This window comes from Paramormyrops kingsleyae, chromosome 6, assembly GCF_048594095.1.
Source record: "Paramormyrops kingsleyae isolate MSU_618 chromosome 6, PKINGS_0.4, whole genome shotgun sequence".
NCBI lineage: Eukaryota > Metazoa > Chordata > Actinopteri > Osteoglossiformes > Mormyridae > Paramormyrops > Paramormyrops kingsleyae.
The window spans coordinates 2,771,933-2,797,622 of record NC_132802.1 but is presented as its reverse complement, the minus strand read 5'-3'; the positions used below and the strand labels follow the sequence as shown (position 1 = coordinate 2,797,622).

Below are 25,690 nucleotides of genomic sequence, written 5' to 3'. Positions count from 1 at the left end.
GACTATGAGTTTTCCATGAGAGCAGACAGAACGGAAACAAGGATGTTCATTAGTTGTATTCTGGAATTCAAGTCAGTGAGTTAAAATATGAATAATCTATCAATAAACAAACAAATAAAGTCAGTGCTACAGAAATGGCAGCATAGATTCACAAAAAAACTACAGTGAAAAATATAGCACAAACAAGCAGCATACAGTTTATTTTTAATATTGGACACGTGTGGCAAGCTCACTAGTGCGTTTGCATCTTCACGGCTCGCAGGTTGGTGGTCTCAGTCCCAACCCTGCCCTGTCTGCGTGGAACTTGCATGCTTCCCCTGCATTTTCTCCAGCTCACCTTCCTCCCACAAGCAGAAGACATGCAGTTCTGATAACTGGTGTCTCTGAATTGCCCATGGAGTATCTACGGCCCAGGACTGCCTGGAATAGGCCCCCAATGAACTGCACCAGAATCAGTGGTTAGAAGACCAATGGAAAAAGGAGCATACTCCTTAAAGACGCAGTTCACCCCAAAACTATAAAGGATTTGCTTTGGGGCGGCTTCAGTGCGGTCTATCCTGCTCTCCTGGGGATTGCCTAGTTATTAACGTGCCAAAAATACACTAAAAAAAATTCAACAGCAATGTCTCTTACCATAAATCATTATTTGGTTACTCAGGATGATTCACAGACTTTGTAGTGAGCAGTTTAATGTAGGAACTATTTTCTTCTACCTTCTTCTCTTGTATCACTGCACAGAGATAGAAGCATGAGCACCCCGGCGATCTCTTCTGCACAGTCATACGATTCTTGAAATGTATTTTTGGTGCTTTTTATCACCATAGAAAGACTGCCATTCACTCCCATTGTATTGGAAAGAAGCCTGACATTTCTACATCGATATCTCAAAAACTAGACAACTGGCAGAAGAACAACCCTGATGGATCGAAAGCACTAAAGCCCCTCTAAAACATTTTTTTTTTCAGTTTTGGGGTGAACTGCTCATTTAATATACTGTATCTTTGAATATGCACAGTTATTCTGGTTATGAATTAATTTGAGTAAGATTTTAAAACTCAATTCAAACTCAAATTCAATACAATGTGTTTACCTTTGACAGATTTATACTGTATGAACCATCTTCCATAACCACTTATCATAGTCTGGAGCCTATCCCAGAATGCACAGGCAGTATTACGCTGAATTCACAGCATATATACATCACATATTTTGCATTTTGTTCGACTGATTGCTAATTAGGAATTTTAACATACTGTGGCATACATTTTAAAAACCGGAGAAACCTTTTTATTTTTCAGTATTCTTTATTTTTTTTGGTCCATCTCTGTACAGTATGTTATCATCACATTAATAATTAAGGGCAAAAAAAGCCATATTTCTGTTTTAATATATCATGATAAATGTGGTCAATGACCTGGAATGACACTGGAAGAAAAGTAATTAGACATTAATGTCTTTCTGGATAAATGTCATTTATGGGGGATTTTTTTTTTTTTTTGCGAATTTTTCATTTTTTTTTAAATGTACTCCATGTCAGACAGGCATGTAAACAGGTACTGTGGGGGCAGGAGATCCAACAGACCGGCTGCTACAGGGGTGTTTAATCGTTATCCCGCTCTGTGACAGGATGACTCAGATGCTGCAGATGACCACCGGTGACATTTCACTTATTCCTGGGGCGCTGATAGAGGCTGAGCAGGCAGGTCAGCAGTGCATTAGGAGCGAGCAAAGTGAGGTGCTATGAAATCACCCAGGGGCCGTGCTTTCTGAGCGTCCTCGTCGACAGCAAAGAAGGAAAACACCTTTGCTCGCGGGTGTCGAAAAAATGCATTTGTAAATCAGCTCCACAGCAGTTTGTAAGACTGAAGGGGGTGGTTTCTGTGACAGTAAGGTCTGTGGAGCTGAGCACGGTGTTGCTGTATAGAGAACCCACAGGGGTGAAAAGTTCTGGTTCAGAAAGAATAAATCCAGACCGAGATTTTGTTTCAACAACCATGTTCTCTGCGAATGTGACTCTTTATACTCAACTGGTGGGTCGAAACAAAATCTTGGTCTGGACTTGTACTTCCTGAACCTGAACTTTCCACCTCTGAGAACCCCACCCCCTTCAATCGGAGCACCAAAGAGAATCACATGGCAGAGGGATCAGATGAAGAGACATCATCTACTAAACACTGGATAGGGACATGCTGAATAAATATGGACATAAACAATCTTTTTTTTTTGGGGGGGGGGGGGTGTACTGGCAGGGATACTAGTGTCTAAAACATAAACACAAGGCACCAATAAGGCAATGAGGATCAGGTGGAGATTGTCAGCACAAAATCTCCATTCACCTTACTTTCCCCTCCTGTGAAGACCACCCCCCATTTCCAACAAACCAGGCTATTGAAGGGGTTGTCACTGTGACATAGTCTTCTAACTGCTGACAAAAGGCGCAATACTTTGATGCTTCCATTCTGCTTCACTGACGTCATTATAAAGCAGATTTGCACAGCCCCACCCATAAGGGGCACTGTCCATTCCAGTCTTTTTTTCCAATTTAAACACTCGCTTGTCACACTTTCTTGGATTCGGAGGCACATCAAAAGCAAGTTTTTCCCTCTTCAAAGGGTATGAGGGACGCAGGACCGAATGCAGACTGTTGCCTGGGCTGGATCAGAAATGCAAATTGGCGGCAGCACATTCAAAGCCATCCACACGCTCATACGTTTTCTTTGTTGTTCGTAAAACATGCTCCTATTTTCACGCTCTTTAAACAAACACTTCAAAGCAGTCTACCAAAATAGCCAGAGCAGGCAAAACAATTAGCATGAATGTTCTATTAGCTGGGAGGATTGCGATCAATAAAAATAAAATATTCTAAATGGTCATTATATCATTATTTCAGTCTTTTTTCCTCTTCATTCCTATTCCAGTGCTCTGTTAAGGTCTTTTCCTGACCTTACAATTAGGCACTCAAATACAAATAAAATATGTTTATATGTAAAAATATGTTTTTATTATTAAAGTAGAGCTAGTTCATGCATTTGTTCCACTGGTTACCGTACGGGTTTTGTACATCGCTCAAGGGTAGAAAAAATGTTGAATGGACAACCTTCATTTTAATTAGCCTGTGCCCTTACCTGCCATGAATGGCCAGGTTCGTTGTTTTAAGGCTTTCTGTCCTTTTGTGTTGGGATCTCTTTTTGATGGTTCATGGCTCTGGTCCAGTCATAGCTACAAAGGGAGTATAGATAAGAGCGGCCTGTCCTGCCCAGATTGTACTCTTGCTATGGGGTGAGGCTGTACAAATGGCAGATTCAGCAGGTTGCCTGGGGATTAGACTAGTAGCTTTTGTTTCATATCCAAGGATGGGCCCCACGATGGCAACCTTTTGGCAGGTATTTAACCTGATAGCTGTGTAAAGGAAAGTGATCTACGCTAAGCAGCTGAATATGAAAACATTCTAGGGGCGTCTTCGTTTTGTATATCACATGAGAGTCTCAAAATAGATTTATGCTCTTTGGTATTCCGTTTCATTAAAATACTTTAATCATGACAATACAAAGGTTCTCTATTGAATGAATATACATATAGAGGGAGTACAGTGAAAACAGTATGCAGAAATCCATCAATCTTCTATTGCAGACCATACATTCTCTTGAATACTATGAGGAATTTAGAGACGCCACATAACCAATATTGCATGCTGCTGGACTGCAAGAAGAGACCAAACTACCCACAGGAAAACACAGGGAGAACACACAAGCTTCACATATGGAGCTATACAGGAAATCGCAGAAGGCAAACATCTCAGGAGCAGCAACGTCAACATAAGAACTGCTGCTTGTAAGCTTCCTACAGGAAAGGTGCTTCTTCTGGGGATACAGTAGATGAAAAAAGGACAAGTCTGTATCTTTTTGGCATTTTTAACAATGGTGCAATCATATATTTATTGAAAGGAACAACCACATCAGCACAATGTTCGGCAACAAAAAGATGAGGGTTGTGCTGAGAAAAAAAGATATGTCGATAACAGTGTTGACAAAAATGAATAACTGTAGAGATATGAGAGGAAATGTAGGCGTTGCATAGGATTTCAATATAGATCCAAATCACAGTGTTATGAAACTCCTCCAAGAATCTTGGACATTGTCCAAAAACTTCTCCAAAAATCGAAATGACCTTGTAATTAATGACTGGCTGAGAATCCATGGATTTCCTTCATTAACACACTTGCTAGGTCTAGAGACCCTCTCTGGTACAGTCATGCTTCCAGTAAAGTGCGTCAAAGGATGGAATCAATTATCCTCGACGTCAGAAATTTCTCCACCGTACTGAGCACTGCAGAAACTAAGAACTTTTTCCCTCAGTCTCCCCTTCAAAGAAAAAAATTCTAAATCAGATTAACTCCACTTCAAATGATCTCATTCCATCATACGTGGGGAGAAAAGGCCACCAGATTAGAGGTCAACAGGGGAAATGTTTCTTTACAATAAGTCCTGGTAATATCCATCGTCCCTCATCCATAACCACTTTTCCAGTCCCAGGTCAAGGTGAGTCTGTCCTAAGAAGTGTGACACTCATACCCCCAACCCAGCCACTGAAATACCCCAAAAGCTACAGTATTACCCCAGCATCCAACTACCAGGCAGAAATTCAGCACTTGCTATAACTCTCATAACATTTACTCATGAAACATCCAAACAAGCAAAATGACTGGACTTCTGTTATCTCCTTTATGTTATCTCCTTTATTATGTTCTTCTAACAAAGAAACACATGATCAGGACTGTTTGCTACATCAGAAATATAATTTAAATCATTCACAATTAAAAAAGTGCTAACGCTAATTAAGCATAATAATTAGCATAATAAAGGATCTAATGTGTATGCCTATTTAACTAGTTAGCAGTCTATTATCTGTCATTGCCATAACAAAAGAGATTCCATTCCTCTAAGATGGTACCAAGTTTTAATGGACAAAATGACACCTGATGAACCATTTGCAGTCTTTTTTGGCCCCACTAGATGGTGCTCTTGGTTTGCTTTTGGGCATGATTTGTGCCCTTTGCTGAGAGCACCATCTGGTGGAGTCAAAAAATACAGCAAATGGTTCATGAAGAGTCATTTTGTCCATCACTAGTACCACGGGAGATTTCCTGCTTTAACAAGCATGACATGGTTACTCAGGACTGTCACTGCAGGGCTACATGTTTGAATCCCAGCTCTGCATATGCACTGTGTGCAAGATCTCCTCAAGTTTGCATGCGTTATTTCCTGTAGTCCAAAGACGCGCAGTTTCGTGAATCACTAAGCTCTCCATAGCCTTCAAGCAGGCACCCAGTGCAGGATGTTCTCTTCCTTGTGCCCTGTGCTTCCTGACTTAGGCAGTAAGGAAAATGTAAATATATCACTATACCCCCCTACTATTCTGTGACTTATACTAAAAGACACTTTTACATTGTTCATCTTCTTTCTCTTGCAGCTAAATATAGATATTTTTTCACAGACAGTACAGGAACCAAAGTAGATGGCTCGGGGTACAGCCAGCAAGACCCTTCTGAGATAAACCTTCACCATTTTGCTGACAAGTCCATCTTTCGGGAAGCATGATGCCCCCCGCATCTCCGGGACATTTGGTGTCGATATCCTCACCCTGTGGCTGCCTGTGGCTCTCCATTGTTTGTACAGGTGTGGAGTTTTTTCATTTTCAGCACATGTGCCCAAGCACATCCCATCCCACCCAAGCACATCCCATCCCACCCAAGCACATCCCATCACACCCAAGCACATCCCATCACACCCAAGCACATCCCATCCCACCCAAGCACATCCCATCACACTTGCCGTTACCAGCAGGTCAAGTTGACTAATAACGCTGCAGCTTATGTTCTTACATTAGCGGGGCAGCCATTTTATGAAGATAAATTATTCTGCTGCAGAATGCGAAAGGTCATCAGTATTGGAGGCAGTATTGGAGGTAGCCTCCGTTATCGAGGAAGGAAGAGGCACTTCTGCAGTGCCAGCCTGCTATCGCCTTGTTTATCTTATCTCTGTCCCTATTGTCCCCGCCCCCCTGCCCTTCCATCAATATAAAGTGTTTTCAGTGTATCCTTCAGTAACCCGCTCCCCAGTGCACAACCTGCACTCCCTCCCTGCTCTGCTGGAAAAGGACAGGAAGCTGTCATCAGGCTTGCTTGTGTGACACGTTCATCACTTTCTCATGTTTACCAGGAACTGCTTCCACACTGAACTGTCACACATCAGTTCGTTGCTGTGAATAAGCCTCACTGGTGTTATTTTTCCAAGCATCCTATCTTACATACTGATTTTCTGTGGTGCTACAGATAAGAAACGTTAAAGGAGGACTCAGGTGATCCTTTCATACCAGCATTTAATCATTAACAAATCATTTATTAACTTCACAGATGTTACCAGAACTATTTGTATACATAAAATATTATATACATCATCAACTTGCATTGTATCAATATATGGTAACGCTTTACATTAACTGCACCTTCATAATGCTTTAATATTGCATTCATAAAAGGTTCAATGAACCTTCATAATGTATTCATAATGCATTCATAGAACATTCATAAGCAGCATGCAAGTACACCTTAACACCCTAACATCCCTTAACAGCTGTAATATACATTAATGACAAAAATTATATAATAATAATAAACATTATAATTGTATACTCATGTTTGTCATTAATGTATATTACAACTGTTAAGGGATGTTAGGGTGTTAAGGTGTATTTGCATGCTGCTTATGAATGTTTTATGAATGCATTATGAAGGTGCACTTAATGAAAAGTGTTACCCAATATATATATTGATATTTACTAAAGAGATTCTGATTTTTACTTTCCAAGTTCAATACATGAACCATTTCTCCCCTGACTGCCCTAAATTAATTTAAAATGCAGTAGCTGTGTATTTTTTACTCAACCTAAAACTTGACTACTGTACCAAAATAACTATCAATCATTTCACTTGGTTACTTGTAGTCAGGCACTATTTTAAAGATGTCATCCCTTGCAAGACTTTAAACTTTACGGAGCAGGTTGGGCATTTGCTCTCCAGAAAAAGCAGATTTATCAATCCACACTGGGCAATGAATGTAAGAAGCAGACATAAATAAACCAAGCATCACTCCAAAAGAAATAAATAAAACAAGACCAACAGAGAAAGCATCACAACTGTGAAAGAGAAAGCGTCCTTCCTTCATCTCTGCCGATCAGCACCCCCCTGGGTTGAAAACTCTAAGGAGGGCCTGATTCTGTTTAGCTCAGCAAACTTCCCTTCTCCCAGGCCAGTAGCTGGCCAACAGCCTGAGAGATGCAATCAGAAATAAACCCACCAACCAAGAGTTTGACATAATGATGCAGGGAATGCAGGGCAGTACAGCAGCTGGGGAAATTGTGGAGGATTCTGCGTTTGGAAAGTTCTGGTTGTATTTTTTTAACTTGATTTTTTCAATTTACATTCAAGATAAAAGGTGAGAAAAATACACGACAGCCTCCAAACAATTCAGCTTTTTTATTTTTTGTGTCCAAGGTCCCATCTGTTCTACCCATTTTGCCCTGCGATTTACGTGGGTTTGTTTGCAGTAAATATTATCAATGGAAACTTAGGTGGCAGTTGAGGCGAAGGCACAGGCGTCGTGTTACTGAGTGAACAAAACAGAGCAGCAGGTGATGGGACAGCGCAAGATATTTTATCGGGACACTAAGATATTCTGCCACAACGGCTTAGCTATATGAATCGTCAAATTGTACTTAAGTTGCTTTGAGACACCATCTATGACAAATAAATAAATGAATAATACGATAATATGTATGTATATACGTGTGTGTGTATATATAACATTTCTGTTTGTTTCCTGCAGTAAAGATAAGTAAATCAAAAACTTAATGCATACAAGCAGATGCCGGTACTTAGTGTTTCAGTAAGTTCCCTTTTCATCGAATAACTTTTTGTGCACTAATACATAACCACAGTTCAGCAACATGTGACCACATATGTGAGTTGGTGGTGACCGAAATCCATTTGGATTTTTGCAATACTGAAATGCTCAAACCTACACACTCAAACTATATGAGTCACATTCAAGGGCGTAACTTTGGATCGAACATTGCGGGGGTTGAAGTCCCCGCCCATTCATTATGACAGTATAATTATTGGGGGGCAGGTTGTATTGGCTAGTTCTGATTATTTGGGGGGGGTTGCAACCCCCATCACCTCCCCCATAATTTACACCCATGGTCACACTATCTGACAACATATTCAGTGTGGCATGAATAGGCAAAGAGGGATTAGAATAGCAGAGGGTGCCGTGTGGACAGGGCATGTAAAGGAAGCATCTGGGACATGAAGAGAGGAGTGAAGGAGAGGAGACAGGTTTCCATTTCACCTCAATCCCCCTCTTTCCTGTCCGCGAGTCGCCGTATATGGGGGAGTCTGTGTTCCTGTGTGCCCAGGTGCGGGGGTCAGCTGGGAGTCCCACCCCACCCCCCCAGTCCCACCTCACCCCGGGAATCTCTCTGATCAAACCAGGTCCATTTGGCACGGGGGGGGGGGGCGATTCATTCATCTTCACAGCGGCACAGGTACCGCCATGGATCAACGCCGCAGGCGTGCTTGCCAAATCTGTCGCTCCATCGAGTAGCCAGAACGTAAAATTAGCATCGTTTTGATGAGGGAAACAAGGTGTGTGCTTTTGAAGCCCAATTTTATTTAAAAGCATGTTACATATTTAAACTTTTGAGGCAATCGCTCAGTTGTCTGCATCTGTGTCTGCATGTGCAAGTACATATATATTTTCTTGAGAAATGTATTTACAACTAACTGCAGCTGCAATGACACACCAGCCCTGTGTCAGAAAAAGCCAGAAAGTCATTTTACCGCAGAGTGCCACCCAAGAAGCCTATAAGACAATGACTGAGGGGGTCTGTCTCCCTGCTGCAAGTTTCGGAAATAAAACCATCATGTAAACAGCACTCTCATCTCTTCTCTTCGGTGCCACTGAAACAAGATCGTGGCCCCTTTAAGGAAACATGACCCAGAATAATCAGTGTTTTGAAAGAGAGGTCAGCTGGGATGCTTTTCGCAGCTGGGAGTGCGGGAGCCAGCCTCTCTCAGAAGGCTGCCAGTGTCTCTGCATGGGGAATGTTATGTAAGAATTCCGCTTTTTTGCCCGCTCATGTAACGTTCCTTAAAAAGAGAACCTTCCGCAAATGATTACAGTACTTCAGAAATTATCGCGAAACTACATGAGGGAGAGTTTGAAAAGAAAGACGCTGCACTTCTTCATATGAAATATCAGATACACACACACACACTCACACACACACACACACACACACACAAGCTATATAAATCTCAACATACTCATACCTGTGTTCCCTGTCTGGAATTCCATTCACAGCTCCTTACCAAGGCATAGATCCACCACCATCTACACTGGTCACTTTATGCATCAGTCACACATAACAAGTGACAGAACTGCCTGACACTGTACGTTATGCACTTTTAAAAGCACTGTTTGTACGGAATGTTTATTTATTCGTTCATCGTTCTCTTGTATGTTTCATGTTGTCTGTGTCCATCCATCCATTTCTGTAACCACTTGTTCTATTCAGGGTTGCAGGGGTCCTGAGCCTGAGCATGAGCAGCGTGCATGTTCTCCCTGTGTCATGCAGAGGCGCACGCATGTTCTCCCTGTGTCATGCAGAGGCGCAGGCATGTTCTCCATGTGTCATGCAGAGGCGCATGCATGTTCTCCCTGTGTCATGCAGAGGCGCACGCATGTTCTCCCTGTGTCATGCAGAGGCGCATGCATGTTCTCCCTGTGTCATGCAGAGGCGCACGCATGTTCTCCCTGTGTCATGCAGAGGCGCACGCATGTTCGGCATCCGGTCCAGCATTTGCCTTATAGTGCCTGGGAAAGCCTCCGTGAACCCCAGAGATCCTACACTGGATGATAACTTGGAAGATTGATGGGTTTATTAAAATGTTCATATATACTGTAACGCTCTACAGCAATGTTTCCCAACCCAGTCCTCAGGGATCCCCAAACAGTCCTCGTTTTTGATCCCTCCTGTAAGTTCCAGTGAAAAACCTGGCATTTCTGGTCAGAGAGCAAACACAAAACACTGTGATTCGAGGATGGAACAGTGCAATTCGATACACACCCTCAAGATCCAACGAGTGAATGAACCGAGCAACAAAACGACTGTTAAATGAGAGAATTTTGCAGCCACAAGAGGAGAGCAATCGCTCCCAGTGTCTCCTCCAAGGCGCATATGACAAACTCGCTTACCCTCCTCCCGAAACATGCACGCCGGAGGGGTGGAGTGGGGCGGGACCACAGGGGCACTGCCCCCAGCAGGAAATGAATTGGCCTCCCCTGTCCCTCTTGGATCCAAAGCATTTCACCGGCTAATGATAAGCTTGGCCCCTCTGTATGAAAAATGGTCCCTGCTACAGTATGCCCCCTACCTACAAAAGTCTTACAATCGCCCCTGATCCACACCATCCCGTGTTTAACTGTTCCTTTGAATAAACACAAAACGCAATGAAGGACGTCTTAAAATGCTTAATACCTTGTGATTACTGATCTTCTACACTTTCGTTAAAAGTTACTATAGTGTACTTCCCATAAAGAGCTTAAATGACTTTCCATAAATTTTGCATATTCCTATCATTCTAACTAATGAGTAGCTGGAAGGTTGTAAATGTAGCCCTAGCACAGTGTGAGAGGCACAAATGACAGGATTTAAAATGCTGGTGCCTGCTAATATACCACTTATGTACCATTTTGTTGCAGGTCTACAGGGGGCTTTTCTGGGATTATATAAGCCAATAAGCCCAAACTCTTAGGGAACATAGAGTGTAGTCGAGACATAGCTTTGCATCGAGATCACTATCCATAAGAAACCTAAGCTGGATGGATGCCAGTCCATCACAGGACGGGGGACACCCCAGATAGGATGCCAGTCCATCACAGGACGGGGGACACCCCAGATAGGATGCCAGTCCATCACAGGACGGGGGACACCCCAGATAGGATGCCAGTCCATCACAGGACGGGGGACACCCCGGACGGGATTCCAGTCCATCGCAGGACTTGGAACACCCCGGACGGGATTCCAGTCCATCGCAGGACGGGGGACACCCCGGACGGGATTCCAGTCCACCACAGGACTGGGAACACCCCAGATTGGATGCCAGTCCATCGCAGGACGGGGGACACCCCAGATAGGATGCCAGTCCATCACAGGACGGGGGACACCCCAGATAGGATGCCAGTCCATCACAGGACGGGGGACACCCCGGACGGGATGCCAGTCCACCACAGGGCACACACACACTCATACTACCAGAAAAAAATAACAGCCAGTGTGGTTTCAGAGTTTAGCTTCTGCCGTTAGTTTGTGGTGTGTTGTCTCTGTTTAGCAAAGAAGCTAGTCTGAGCTCTTTTTCTAGAGAACACAGAGAAGCGCTCCAGAAAGAAACAATGGATACATTTCCAGCAAAATCAGCTTTTTAAAGCAGCTGTTGCTGCGCAGACAGAAAGCCGGTCAATAGATTTACCAAGATGTCCCGTGTCCCTTCATGCTGCACGAAGAAGACCACGCCATCTGGTAGGAGCCTAATATCGCATATCATACGAAAGGCTACATTGTTACCTGTGACTGATATAACTGTGCTCTGTATGCATATAATGTCAGCAGTTAGGCTCCTTTAGGCTGCTGGGTTCCATTCCAATCCCTGACTCTCTGGATGATAAGTTTGTATTTTCTCTCTGTGTCATGCGGATTCCCTGCACGTACTCCAGCTTCCTCCCGCAGTCCGAAAACATACAGTTGGCTGAATCAGAGTTTCCCAAACAGGTTCTCGGGAACTTACAGTCAGTTTGGGGAGGAAGTAAAAACATGAACTGCGGGTCCCCAAGGAACGGACTGGGAAACACTGGGCTAAATCACTAACTTCTGCAAAGCTATTAGTGTTTTATTGTGTGCAAGTGTTCCCTGTGATGGAGTGACATCCTGTTGAAATGTCCAATGTGCTCAGCATGACTGTGCTGGATAAGAGATTAGGGTGAATAGATGGATCTTCACAATGCGATAAAGGCAGAGTGTGACTCAGAGGTAACCCGATGATCTTTTTATTTCATTTTTTTAAACAGTACAGGCCTCACAGTTAAAGGCAGAGCTGCAAAAGCACCAGTTTCTGCTGTTAACTCTGGCAAAGCATAACCTAGAGCTGCCTGATAGGTCTTTAGCACCAGACGATGGCTCACATGACCATCTGATCCAACACGGCTCCCCACTTCAGGAAGAATAATTCTACTGGCTATTCACAGTTTTCCTGTTGGAGGTACTCCTGTTTTTCCTGTTAGGCCTCCTCATTTTGTATGTGCCAACTTAAATATGCATAATTTTTTAAAAAGAAACTATTCATTAGTCCTCCTTAATTTTTTGGTTGGCACAACCCTCTCTCTCCCTCTCAGTAATGGACTTCCTGTATAATACAGCACATACTAATGACTGTGGCACAGACTAATTTGCCACTTGTCCATTGAAGAGTATAATTATTAATTATGCAGAGGATTTTTTTCTACATTCACCTTATGTAAAGTTAAGTTTTACAATTTTCAAACCCCCATAACTAGGATGGATGGAATTTTATAAACCTGTTGTTTACTCAGCCAAATTCTTAGGATATCAAATGTACATAAAATTTTCTATCTTGATGTATCTAATTCTGCTACACCAACAATATATTCATGCAGAATATCTGCGTCAGCCAGAATGCTGTTACACAACAAAATTTTTCTAAAAACGTTTCATTGCTTCTCAGATCCCTGATTCTACTGAATGTTGTTAAAGAATTTACACCAGTAAACTCCTTCAGCCGATTCATTTCTGTGACTCCCCACATGAGGGTCAGAAAATGCATTTTTTTTCTTCTGAAAAACCACTCCCTATTGTCTGAAGAAACCCGATTAGAATACCGAACTATTTCCTGGATGAGAAATGTGTGGATGTTTCTCTGGAGGGGCAAGGTCAGTGGATAAGCCACCCTACACACCTATAACTAATTTTATTGAGTACAAAGCGAGTTTGCTGTGTGTAAGCGGTGGGGGAGAGTGCCTGAAGCAAGCGAGGAGCTCTCGTGGGTTTACGTTATGCTCACTTAAGTGAGAGAGCAAAGCAATAATCTTGATTATTACTTGGGTCGCCCCCCCCCTCTGATCCCAAGGGTGCAAATAAAATTACAGCATTCTACCCCCAATCCTCATTGCCCATTGGTCTCTGCGCCATCCAGAAGCAGGGATTCACACTGGATATAAAACCTTCATGTCTGTCTGCATCCACTGTTACTCACTGTCTCTGCTTGAAGTACAATTTGAACAATAAAGGCATCTCTGCCATTTTCTATTATATATTTTCAGTCAATCCTTTTCTCGTTTGTGCATTAAAATTGGCACATTCAGACAAATAAAATGTGAATTATTTCCAATAGCAGCATCATCAAAGATACAGACAGGAAAAAAGAGGCTACGCACAGTCAAACAAAATTACAAATAATGGATAAAAGTGCAGTGGCTTGGTAGCACAGTGTGTCACCTCACACTGGGAAGAGGGTTTGAGTCTTTGAGTCGTGGCTCCATGCGTGTGGAGTTTGCATGTTTTCCCTGTGTCATCGTAGGGCTTCCTTTTTGTACCCTAATTTCCCCCCCTTCACCTCAAAAACATGCTGAGGTGAGTTGGAATTACCAAATTGCCACTGGTGTGCATGTGTGAGTGACCAGCGTGTGAGTGTGCCCTGCGATAGGTTGGTGCCCCATTCTGGGTTACTCCAATAGGCTCCAGACCTCCCAGTGACCCTGAATAGGACAAGTGGTTACTGAAAATGGATGGATGGGAAAAAACAGCTGTGCCCAGTTCTTTCTCGGATTGACTCACACACCCTGGGTGACCCGGCCTGTGCTGGTCACATGGATGAATGGAGCTGTAACACATTAGATCTGTTCAAACCTTCGCTGACATACTGAAGTCAAGTAGCCATGATGTAACTGTCACAGTCTGAGCAATGACCCAGTAACAAGTCTCTCCACAGCGTATCATCCACTGGCGGTGTGCTCAGGCCCAACCATTCAGCAGAGAACTAGGAAACAGGCCAGATGGGGATAGTCAAACAATCCAGAGTGATGGACAGTCAAACGTAACAGAGTGTCTGCTGAGAACGTTCTGAATGGTCTTCATAGCATTTCGTTTATGAACCATTTTGGACACTCCTAATTCGCAGTCTCACAGAGTTATCACTAGATGTGTGGTTAGATGTGGAACTATAAATGTAACTGTGCGGTTGCTCTATAAACCACGTCAACGAGGATGGTTTTTGCGTTTCATCTCAACGCTGCGGGCAGGTCGATGAAGGGCAAGCAGAAACAAAATCTTCGTCAGACCTCCGCAGTCAGCTGAACAGATGAGTACATTTTTTGGCCTACTGTACTCTTTATACCTTTGCTACCTCACACATTAATATTTGATTCACAGGATATCGATTCACAAGAAATAACCATTTTATACCTATTGACGTATCAAGTACCACCCATTCCTTAACTCCGGCCTCGACATAATCGGTTGAATCAATAACATTTTCCTCAGCCCAAGAAATTGTGCACATTGAAGCATTTCAATCAGATTAAATTAAGTTTTTTTTAATGGAAGTCTGAGCTCAAAATTCTAATGTAAATGACTCTGCTTTGATACTAAGCTCTTCCCGTTCTATTTAGCCAAAATATACGTCCAAGAAAATAATGAAATGTTCCATCTCTGACATGAATGGAATAAGTGTATTTCCAGCACCAGCATGCAGTTACAGTATGAGTGTATGTCCCTGACACAAACAGGTCACGAGCACCATCTCTACCCCCCCTTTTTTCCAGTGGGTGCCAGGGGAACCTCTGAGGAGTTTAACGACAGAAAGACTGTGGTACCACCGGGCAGGACAGCACAGCAGGAGAGCTGAGGCTCACGTCCATTAACCTCAATTTCTCTCCCAACTAGACCATTTTAAAGAGGTCTGCTTCCATTGAGACAATTTCAGTCATTTTGTTTTGTACAAGATGCTATTGCAATGAATGTTAATCAAGCCTCAAAATAAATACATAAAGCCATATGGTTTTCTTCCTGTTCTCTGCCTTTTTTATACATCAGATGCGTGTCAGTTGAGCAGAACCAGCTCTGTAAGAGAACAGAGCGTCGATCCTTAGCCCGAGACGGCCACTGTCCACCCTTCCTTCACAGCGGTGAGTGTTACTCCAGATACGGCGAGTGCTGAACACATCACTTTGCCCCAGTCCCTCCTGAGCTGGGCCTCGGGGATATGGCCCAGTCCTGTTTCGCTGCAAATTAGGTTAACAACGCTCCGGAGAGAAGCACTCAATCACCCACATAATGGCTGCGAAGTTATGATAACACTATTAGGAATTAGGAATCGTTATATAGCTTTCATCTTTAGAGAGTGCAGATCTTTTCCCTAAGCTTCATCTATCACGTTTGTTTCTATACTATAATATATGTAAGTGGGGGCTGTCACAATTGCTCAGTATGTTATGTAATAATCCATCCGTCCATCCATCCATCTTCATACTGCTTATCCTCGATAGGGACTCCATGGAGCACCAATTACAAGTGACATGGGTCACAAGGTCAGGATACACCCTGGATGAGGTGCCTGTTACTCAATAACAATCTTTATTACTATAACATACAGTCATTAAGGGTTATAGTAATAACATCAATTTTATTTTCTTCCCCATATATTCCATATATTTTTTAAGTGTGTCAGACCATCTACAGAGATCTCATCTCCGCTTCCCTGGAGGTGGATATCTACAGAGGTGTCAGCATATCATCAACTGCGAGATCCATACATTGCCGATACCAAATAATGCTTTTCATACAATTTTAAGTTCTTTTTTCCACTTAACATTGATCTTTTTCTGTTACTGAAAAGACAGCTATCTTAGTCCTAGGTTACCCAACTAGTGACATCACCTTGGTACTGCAGGCCCCAGGTTACGTTCCCTAAGTCTGTCTTTAGGGGTGTTTTAACACCAGCACTTATTAGCGCGGTTAAAACAGACTCTGGTTCAATTCCCCCCTTGGTGCGATTTGTTCGGGCAGGTGTGAACACAGTAATCTCAGTCTGGTCCTAAACAATCTCTGCTGCAGTTCGTTTGTGGTGTGGACGTGATACGACCTCGATCTGACCAAACTTCCAGATGTATCCTGCGAGTTTGAGGTAAACGGCCCCCGTAGCCAGGTGTGCTTTGCATTCTGGGATGCAGTGGATCACGCAAACCAGTAACAGCAGCTCGGCAGAGGAGGGGAAGCGTAGCGAGCCCTCGCTTGGTCTAGCGGCGAGGTGCGTCGCGTTCTTCACGTCTGGGCAGAAGATCCTAAAAACAGCTCGTAAAAACTCTGAATGTTCAGTCAACGGCTGAAGGAGAGAGGATTATGCAGTGTGTGATAACAACAACAACTATCTGAGGAGGTTCTGGGGGCGCGGTGCCCCCAGTGTCTCCCCTCCCCCCCAAATACGTATGCTACTTGGGTCTAAAATAAATGTGCTGTTATTACTATTATTTACAATTATATATGTGGACTAAAACTTTGTCTGCTGGGAACAGGCAAAACGGAAACATAACGACATTTTCTTGACGGACTCTGAATGGGGGGGGGGGGCGCCGGGTGCTTCAGTTGGTGAAAAGTGAAGTTAACGACAGAAAAATCAAGCTTCAGGACACAAAAGACAGTCTAATCAAGGAATCAGAGTGAGTTACATATTTGTAAAATGGTAAAGCATTGCATAAGTAACTTATCGTCTTTCGAAATTGTCTTTTGCTTCTTAATGCTGACAATCTAGTGTACGTAATACTTGGAGGATATTAAGGTCAAATGCAGAACAACTGGACCCAGTCTGGCCCCCAGTTTAAATGGTCTTGACCCACCACTGATAGTTATACAACAATAACACAAGTACCTACAGTACTGTACTGTACTGAACCTGAAGCCAGTGAACCACTGGAGCTGCACAATTTTTCTCAAGCATCACAAAGCAGTAAGTGATGAACCACTGTATTTAGCCTGAATTTTTTTATGTAACATCTCTATTAAAACATCTAGCTGAAACTGGTATGTTTTTAAGTGATCTGGCTAATTCACTGGAAAATAAAATAAAACAATGCACTCAAAGATGACATTAAGTACAGGCAATTTACCACTGGGATTCCTCATAGCCATGTCGAAGCCTGGGATATTCTATGGTATGTATGTAACTGCAGATCAAGGGGAAAGATTGAAAATTTGAAAATAATGGCCCTCCCCCCATGCACCATGCTCACCAGGCCCTTTCACATCCTCGCTGCCCTCCTGCAATTCCACTGTTGCCATGGAGGAAATGGAACTCAGAACTCTGACCAGAGTTCCACCCGTTACTGCAGGTGAAGTTCACATCAAAGACACTGACGACCAATTGTGCCTATACTGCAGGCTCATTATCAAATCAATAACATTGAATTCTGCATTAAAACATCAATGTCTGTCCCCATACAATAAAGGTCCAGAATAATGAAATCTTTCACCCACTGCCTCCTCTAATTTCACAATACAGGAAATGTCACAGGGTAGGGCCCTTTGGTATTTTTCAGCTATTCAGGAAGAACAGCTGATTCATATGCTGTGGAAGCACATTCTCCAGCGATGCAGAGTAATGATGAGATGCTTATCCAGAGCACGGCCCCTTTAAAGAACTGAAACGGCTCGTGCTTGAGGTGCGGAGCTTGGCTGGGGTCTGACATATGACTCACCTGGCGTTAGTCTGGAGTTTCATCCTTATCCTGATCACAGTTTTTAAATAAATTGCTGATAAACAAGAGCCAGACAACTGTGATTTCAATGCAAACTATTCATCACTTTCATTTCAGTAATTTTGAGTATAATATTTACAGACTCCGGAATGAAGTTCTATGTTTGTTTGCCATATTTGACAATCAGCATCAGCTGTGAGCTACCAATGATGTTTTATGCTGAGAAATACCCTGATTATTCATTACAAAATTCTTGCACAGATCTGCCATATTCACTGAGATGTGATTTGACTGACTGAGCTGGTACCGGCATGTGGGTGGTGGGGTATACAGATGGCTGATTAAGTCATTAGTTGAATTTTCAATTTTTTGATTGATTGATTGATGTTCAGAATCAGCACCTCAAATCTCCAGAAATGTAGTAAATATTAATTCCCCAAATTGTTCATGTTTTTAATGTTTTGTCAAAAGATCATAATTACAGTTAAGTTCTCCCCAAACGAGCTTGATGGGAGGAATAGCCTCCTCCCGTTTTTAAATTTCTTATGTTCTTATTAATATACAGTCTCAGAGTTCACACATAATATAACATATCCATTAATTGATCATAGTGAACTAATTCAGTTCCGCTACACAAAATGTTGTCCTTCTCACTCCTCCCAGAAGGGAAAATCTGTGACCTTCTTTGAAATTCTAGTTCTGCTTTAAATAAAAAAGTGGCTTCGTTGCTTGGAAACAAGTGAATTCCATTCATTAATTACTTTCATTCATTATGGCTACATTACTATACATCACCTGCTTAATTTGCACACCAATCTAAACCCACACCCCAGCTGGACGCTGACGGATCAAACCGCAACAGCCTTTTGCAGCCCATTACTTCTCTGTTACTCATGTTCCCAAAAAGACAAGACAGAAAAGACGATCAATTAGCAAAAAAAAAAAAAAAAAAACTTTTATGACACGAAAACCTTAAAAATTGTACTTAATCACTCCAGCATATCAATTTATTGATGGTTAGGAAGTAAAACATAGACAAGAGGCTCCGAATTGTTTCTTTTCTGGTAAATGCTGAAATTTGTGTTTTTTTTCCTTCTTTTTTCCCCTAGATCAATTTCCGAGAATTACATTCACTAAACCGCAGTATTTGGAGATTATAAATTTACATTATTGCCACACGCGGACGACGAATCCTCTCAAAGTGTCTCTTTGTATCTTAGTGGGAGCGCCAGCTCTGGGCGGACCTGTAACCTAAATGTCTGAATGATCCAGCTGTATAAAAGGACAGAATTCCTGTATGACTTTAACCAAAGAATTGACTTAACAGCAGTATAGTATATTCACTTATAACATCAACTGTCAGGCGAGAACACCATATGAAAGTTTATCCGTCTCTCGGAACTATTACATTTGTGCTTATAATTAGCTATATACTGTAGGCACATATAATTAGATGTTTTACTCCTCAGCAAGATATATTTCCAAAGAAATGTAACATATAAATTGAGTTTCTCTATCTTAATTAACATTACAACAGTTGTTCAAACTTGGTGTAAACGAGACGTAACACACGAACCGTCTAAAATCAGAGCAGCTATGAAGTTACTTAGACTACAGCTATTTTTCTTTCTGATAACCCTTGAAAAGGATGAAAGTCTGTTCTATCCAGCCTTTCCATTCCGATATATATATGAGGATACTTAAATCTGTGAAAAAAGAAAAAAAATTTAGCACATAGTGTTGCACAGAGCGGGTTATTTATTTTAGCTTACATGAGTTTAGTAAAATGCGTTTTAGTACAACTGAATTCATTTATATACATCTCGGATTGATAAATGGACAGAAGATTTTTTTGTACATATATGTGTGTGTGGGCGCTCGCCCGAGAGAGAGAGAGAGAGGGAGAGAGAGAGAGAGAGAGAGAGAGAGAGAGAGAGAGAGAGAGAGAGAGAGAATGGCTCCATTAGTGAGATTTTGGCTAATAAGTATTACCTGGAATCATAAATACTGACCTTGAGTTCACACAAGAAAGGAGGAAAGCAGACAAACGCACGTCAAGCGTACTCATGTTCTCATGTTACATTTAAAACTCACAACTATTTTTTAGGAGAACAGTCACCTCGGGCTTACTCGCTGTCCTGGATTTGTCCTCCGAAGGCGCTCTTACTCTTCCTGACTATGATTCTCATTGAATTTTGCATGGGCAATTAAACTTTTATGGATTAGCTGGATTCAGCTTCTGCCTAATACTAATCTGGAGACACAGAACTAGACATGAACAAGACATTAAACAGCCCCCTTTGCCTCGCATTTTAGCGGTTAAGGTGCGCATGTGATTTTACCGTCAATTAAAATTATTCTTAGTGGTTGCAATTTCTTGTGCCTGTTTCATATACCGATGTTAATACTTCCTTAGATATAAAACAAGCATTTGTCTCCAAACTATCTGTGAAAAATGTTAAATATTGCTTGTATCCTATGTACCGAATGCCGATTCGCCCTGCGACTATTCTGTCTTATTCTGTATTATTCTGTCTGGATTTAAAATTTTAACAGAGAAATTAGTTTTAAAATAGTCGCCTGAAATTTTAATTTCAAACATTCCATTCTGATTAAATCAAGCTGCCAAAGGACGCAATTTGACTACTTTCCGGGAGTCATTTTAGTCTTTTATAAATGATATCAGTATGTCTTTCGTATGCAGAAATAGGAAGCATTAGTTGACGATACTTAAAAGGATTAAAAATAAATTTTATATGAGTTTCCTTTGATGTCAAGTAATATCACCACATGGGGCAAATTACGAAGCGTTATTAGAATCATTAGTTTATGATCATACTGGGATTATGCAGCCATGGCTCTCTAAGCTATATACTTCCACTGTTCGCATACGTTTTTACTGGATATTCCCAGTGTTTCATTGTACTAAACACATATTTTTGGAATTAGCTAGAAATGTTTTTTCCCTATAAAAGTATTATCTTGTGTGCTTTGTGAACGTTATGTATGTTGGGGTGTGTTTTACTTTTTCTCTTTTCCTTGCGCTGTTTCCTAAGACGACTGTGCAATTCCAATTCTACCTTCTATACCTTACCGTGTGTGTTTGGCGACCTCCAGTGTACAGCGCCTGAATATTTGCACTACAAAATACTTGGTAATAATAAGTAAACTAAGAAATATCTTTTTAACGTTCCTCTTAATATATCCAGTGTTAAAAATCACAGCAGAGACACTTGAAATAAATATTGCCAGTCGCATTTATGTATTTACCAACTGATAATCATCTGAATGAATAAGTTATTAGATATATGTACAAAAATAATTTACCAATACTATTAATACTATTAACTCTTTTCATGACGTAGTTAAAAAATCTCAAATCCGTATAAAAATGCACAACCTTGTTAGTAAAGACTATTTAGATATGCAATAGTATTTTTAATAACTTGATGACATCTTACCTGGCGCATTGATTTGTTTAGCGCCCATATTTGCGAATTTTTCGATCATGAAAAAACAACAATTAAGTTAACATTTATCTTACCTGCGATGAATAAGGTGTTTTATCCACATTTTTCCTATAATAATTCCGAATCAGTCTTTCCTGTATCCTCCCATTTATGCGCGCTTCCCAAAATGTCGATGATCGCACATAAAACAGTTAAGTTAAAGACCTTATTCCTGGTATCAACAATGCGAACATTCTGAGCTTCGACCCCTCACGATCTCGCACATTAAAATTACTCCGAAAAAATGACAAGTCGGGAGGCCAAGTATCTGTTTTACGCGGAGTAGCTTCCTCTTTATTTTATTTAACGCAGCAGAAGAACGCGCCGGGAGCGATCGAGGGCAGGTGCTTTTCCTACAAGTTATTCAATAAGGCTCCTTCAGTTCATTGGCTTGTGTCGATCAAACTTTCGATGTATCGAGGATGACCAGATGCATTCCTCTGCCAATTCCCATCAAACGGCATGAAAAATGTCACCAAAGCGGTAAGGTGAATCGTCAACATTTCCCGTAGATTCAGCTTCGCATCTGAGCACGGTCTTTTCCCATGATGTTAATTTAAATCATACCGATATGGCATCGCCTACGAAAAAATGTTTGACGCGCAAAATTGGAACTTAAAAAGCAAACAAGTGAGGCTGTGTTTTCAGTCCAACCTACGGAGATACGGAGGCGCAAATTCGACCGTCTGCATGTTCACAATATCATTCAAAACATATTACTGAACTATGCAAAACAACGAGATGGAGCGCAGGAAGTCTAAAAAGACTACGCTTTGCAAAATGAGACTGAAGAGGCGAAATGTCAGTGGCAATGAGAGAGAGAGGGAAGATGGTGCGCTTATCATTTGGAGAGTGCAACGATGCCGCCCCGCGCTGTATCTCCGCTGCTTCTCTCTGCCTCTCGCAGACTCACTAACAACCTGCCAGTCCAGCTTCGTTTGACACTCCCGTGACGTCAGTTTAAAGTAAAATATGTGATATTGCAAGGTCTCACCACACACACAGATACCAGCTTCCCCGATTCCACTCAGATGACACATAAACGCGTATCGTATAGAAGACCTGCGGACAGAGATGCGAGGCTTAATTAATTAATGTACCAGAAGGCTTCCGACAAAACTGGAAATTGTTCATAAATGCTTGAAGCACAGAAATTGCATTTAAGAAAGTTTATAATAAAGTTTTAAATTTTTTTTCATACTGATGTACGATATGGAACATTTAGAACATTAGAACATTTTAAATAACTGTAATAAAAACATCTATATAAAAGTTGATTGGGCTGCTGCCTCACAAGGCCGTAGGTTCGAGTCCCACCTGTGCTTCCTGTGTGAGCTTGTGGATTTGCATGTTCTCCGTGGGCAACATGGGATTTTCGCCCACAGATATGCATTTAGACTAAGTGTCATTTCTACAGTAAATTGCCTGCAGTGTGTTCATGTGCTTGTGCTGCACTGGAAACCAGTCCAGGGTGCCCCCCTGCCCTCCACAGTCTCGAATACGGTCTCACCCCTCCCCTCCCTCATCCAGGATAAGCAGTTGGAACTTGGATTAATTAACAGCTGCAATGATATTCGCACTTTCTTTCATGGAGATTAGAAGGCTAATATGTAATTCCCTTCCAACAATCCTCCGCAACTATGCACACTGTTTGTTACCCTCCCAGGCTGCAGGTTCAGGTCAGCCTCTGGTTCTGCTTCTCTGTGGCTTTGCTGGTTCCCTCACTATGTCCAAAGGCATCCCGTTCAGATGCATTAGTCAGTCTGAATCATCATTATTCTCTGTGTCCAGCATATAGCTCACGTCGTGCCCTTTGCATCCCGCGGGGGGGGTGGGGGGTTGTGGATCACCTGTCCCCAGTCGGCATGGATGGATATAGACATAAATGTTGCAGAATAAGTCAAGGAAATGCAATGTTATTTAGCAGAAGAGCTAAAACAACTATTAGAGGCATTTTTCACAGTTTACTATTGTCTGCTCCCAGTTGGCCAATTCATTCCGGTCTATGTTCCCTGCTTAAATTTTAAAGACATTATTTATGTGTTATGAACATGTTCTTGTTCTCCAGGAGCTCAGTTAACTGGTAGAAATAAGTATGATCTCTTTAAGTATTGTAAATAGCAGTGGCACTGCATGTTTGTTGAACATACATTATACGCTGATAATTTCAGGCATACTAATGGGTATTGGGTAAGTTTAAGCTTCTGGCCAAAAAAGAAACGGCAGCAGATAAAACCGTAACCTTTGTTTTAGCAGGTGACAAATCCCAGTGAGACATAGAATCCCGTTTACAGACGGCTTTCGTTTGCATGCCTGGTTCTCCAGCCCACTGGACGGACATGCGCAACAAAGCTGAGCACAGACATTGCTGCCCCTAACCCAGAAATCGCTCCCCAAAGCATAGTGTAACAGCCAGTCATCTTATTCTCTAGATACTGAAGAAGTGAGCTCAGGCCCACTTCGGAGGTGAGGGAATAGCAGAAACCTTAAATTGAAATAAATAAATCTTGCCAACAAATTGAATTATCAGAGATCTCTGCTCTCTGCCTTCAAGTGTCAAGGAGTTCCCATAGGTTGACAGAAAAGTGGCTTCATCCAGTCACAACCCAAACTCTAATTAGCAGTAGAGCTCACTCTTAACGGGGGAAAATGAGGCCCTTGTGTTAGGTTTTGTAAGACAATAAAGTGATAAAGTGACTTTCTAAAGAGAGGGAATTTCCTATAAAAGGTTAACTAGTCGTTAGATGGTCAACTGATGTGGAATCAGTCCCAAGATAAAGTGTGAGGTTTGGGGGGGGGGGGGGTCACCTTATTCCTGGGCACGTCAGCCAGCTACGCTACACTTCTTTGTTTCCCACAAGATCACATGTTCGTCCCCTAATACGCCTGTTATCGCAGTTGCTTGCAGCTTGTGCTGATCTGTGGAGTGGAAGGTGGGGGCTCCTGGGTGGGGGGGCCTGGTGCAGACGGCTTCTCTGAAAGCAGGTGAGCCGCAATAAGGATCACCCAGAGGGCGATTTGTGTGCAAGAAAAGCTAATTACGCAACACATCTGTCTGTGCTCTATCAAAACAAGTGTAACAGTAGACACATGTGTACCTGTCAGATGTTGCAAGTAAATTGGACTTTACTGCGATAAAAAATGCTTGAAAAAGCAAGAGAGACAAATGATGACCTTCAAAACCAATTAGACATTAATGATTAAAATGTGCTTCCGGATTGTGGATGACCCTCTGTTATATCACCATAACGAGCAGGCGAAGAATAAACAAAGCCATTACAGCGGCAAGAAATGTTCACTTCAAATTTTTAATTGAGGCATAATTTTTAATAACTGTGTTTTCCTGTGACTTAAGTGATTGCGTTAATTGATTCTACCCCAGCACTTTTCCAGAACTACGCGTTGGCGTGCTGTGCGTTAGCTGGCTGGGTTCTGCCGAAACTGCTCCTAAAAGATAAATGAATCTCTTCCAGAAAATAAAATAAATTTTGTTTACTGTATCAATTTTTAATGAAGAATTCCTAACTCCGTTGTTAAGTTTCATAATGTGCTCCAATATAGCCACTTTTCATTTTTATGTGTCTGTGTCATTGCTTTTGTACCCTATTTTGAGGCATTAACTGACCCTTCAGGGGTCTGTTTCCAGGATACAATCCCTTTTTTAAGGACATTCCAAAGACCCACTTCTTGGTTTTCTTATCAGCTTTCATCTCTTTTTGAGGATTAATTTGTTGCTCTCACAAGTATGCTGAAACCAGCACTGTGTGTGTGTGTGTGTGTGTGTGTGTGTGTGTGTTGAAATTTGATTATTTATTCTTAATGGCAAGCATTCAGGAGTAAACGAGGGCAGAGACTATTTTAGTACCTAGAATGTGGCAACGATGCCTTTGAGAAACACGCCTCATCTGAAAAGAAACACCCATGAATTAATCCATTTTCCCTAATTATCTGCTCTTAGTGACACAGCGGTTGCGCGGCCCCTTTATGTGGGTCATATTAACGACGATGTTCAAAATCAACATAAACACTGACCTACAAGAAAATTAGATAAATAAAAGTGTTACACTTCAACAGTAAGGGGGCACCTTTACATTGCAAATGGAAAGTATGCATGTAAAATGTGTTTGTATCCATCCACCCATCCATCCATCGTCTAACCATTTATCCTGGTCAGGGTCATGGGATCTCAAAAAGCCATGGAAACTTTTAAAATTTGTTTTTTCTGTTTTAAAATACCTTATTTCCAGCAGCCACCACCATGACAGATCCTGATGGCAGTTTTGATGAAAATGCAGTTAT

General features: G+C 41.8%; 1 protein-coding gene across 1 annotated transcript in view; it reads right to left on the bottom strand.

The window, feature by feature from the left end:
* Positions 1-22,328, bottom strand: part of ajap1 (adherens junctions associated protein 1) — a 55,314-nt gene extending 32,986 nt beyond the window's left edge. The window contains exon 1 of the mRNA XM_023793606.2: positions 21,427-22,328. Coding sequence (XP_023649374.1) covers positions 21,427-21,455 — 29 coding nt within the window. The 5' untranslated portion in view covers positions 21,456-22,328. The remainder of the gene's footprint in view (positions 1-21,426) is intronic.
* Positions 22,329-25,690: the final 3,362 nt, after the last annotated feature.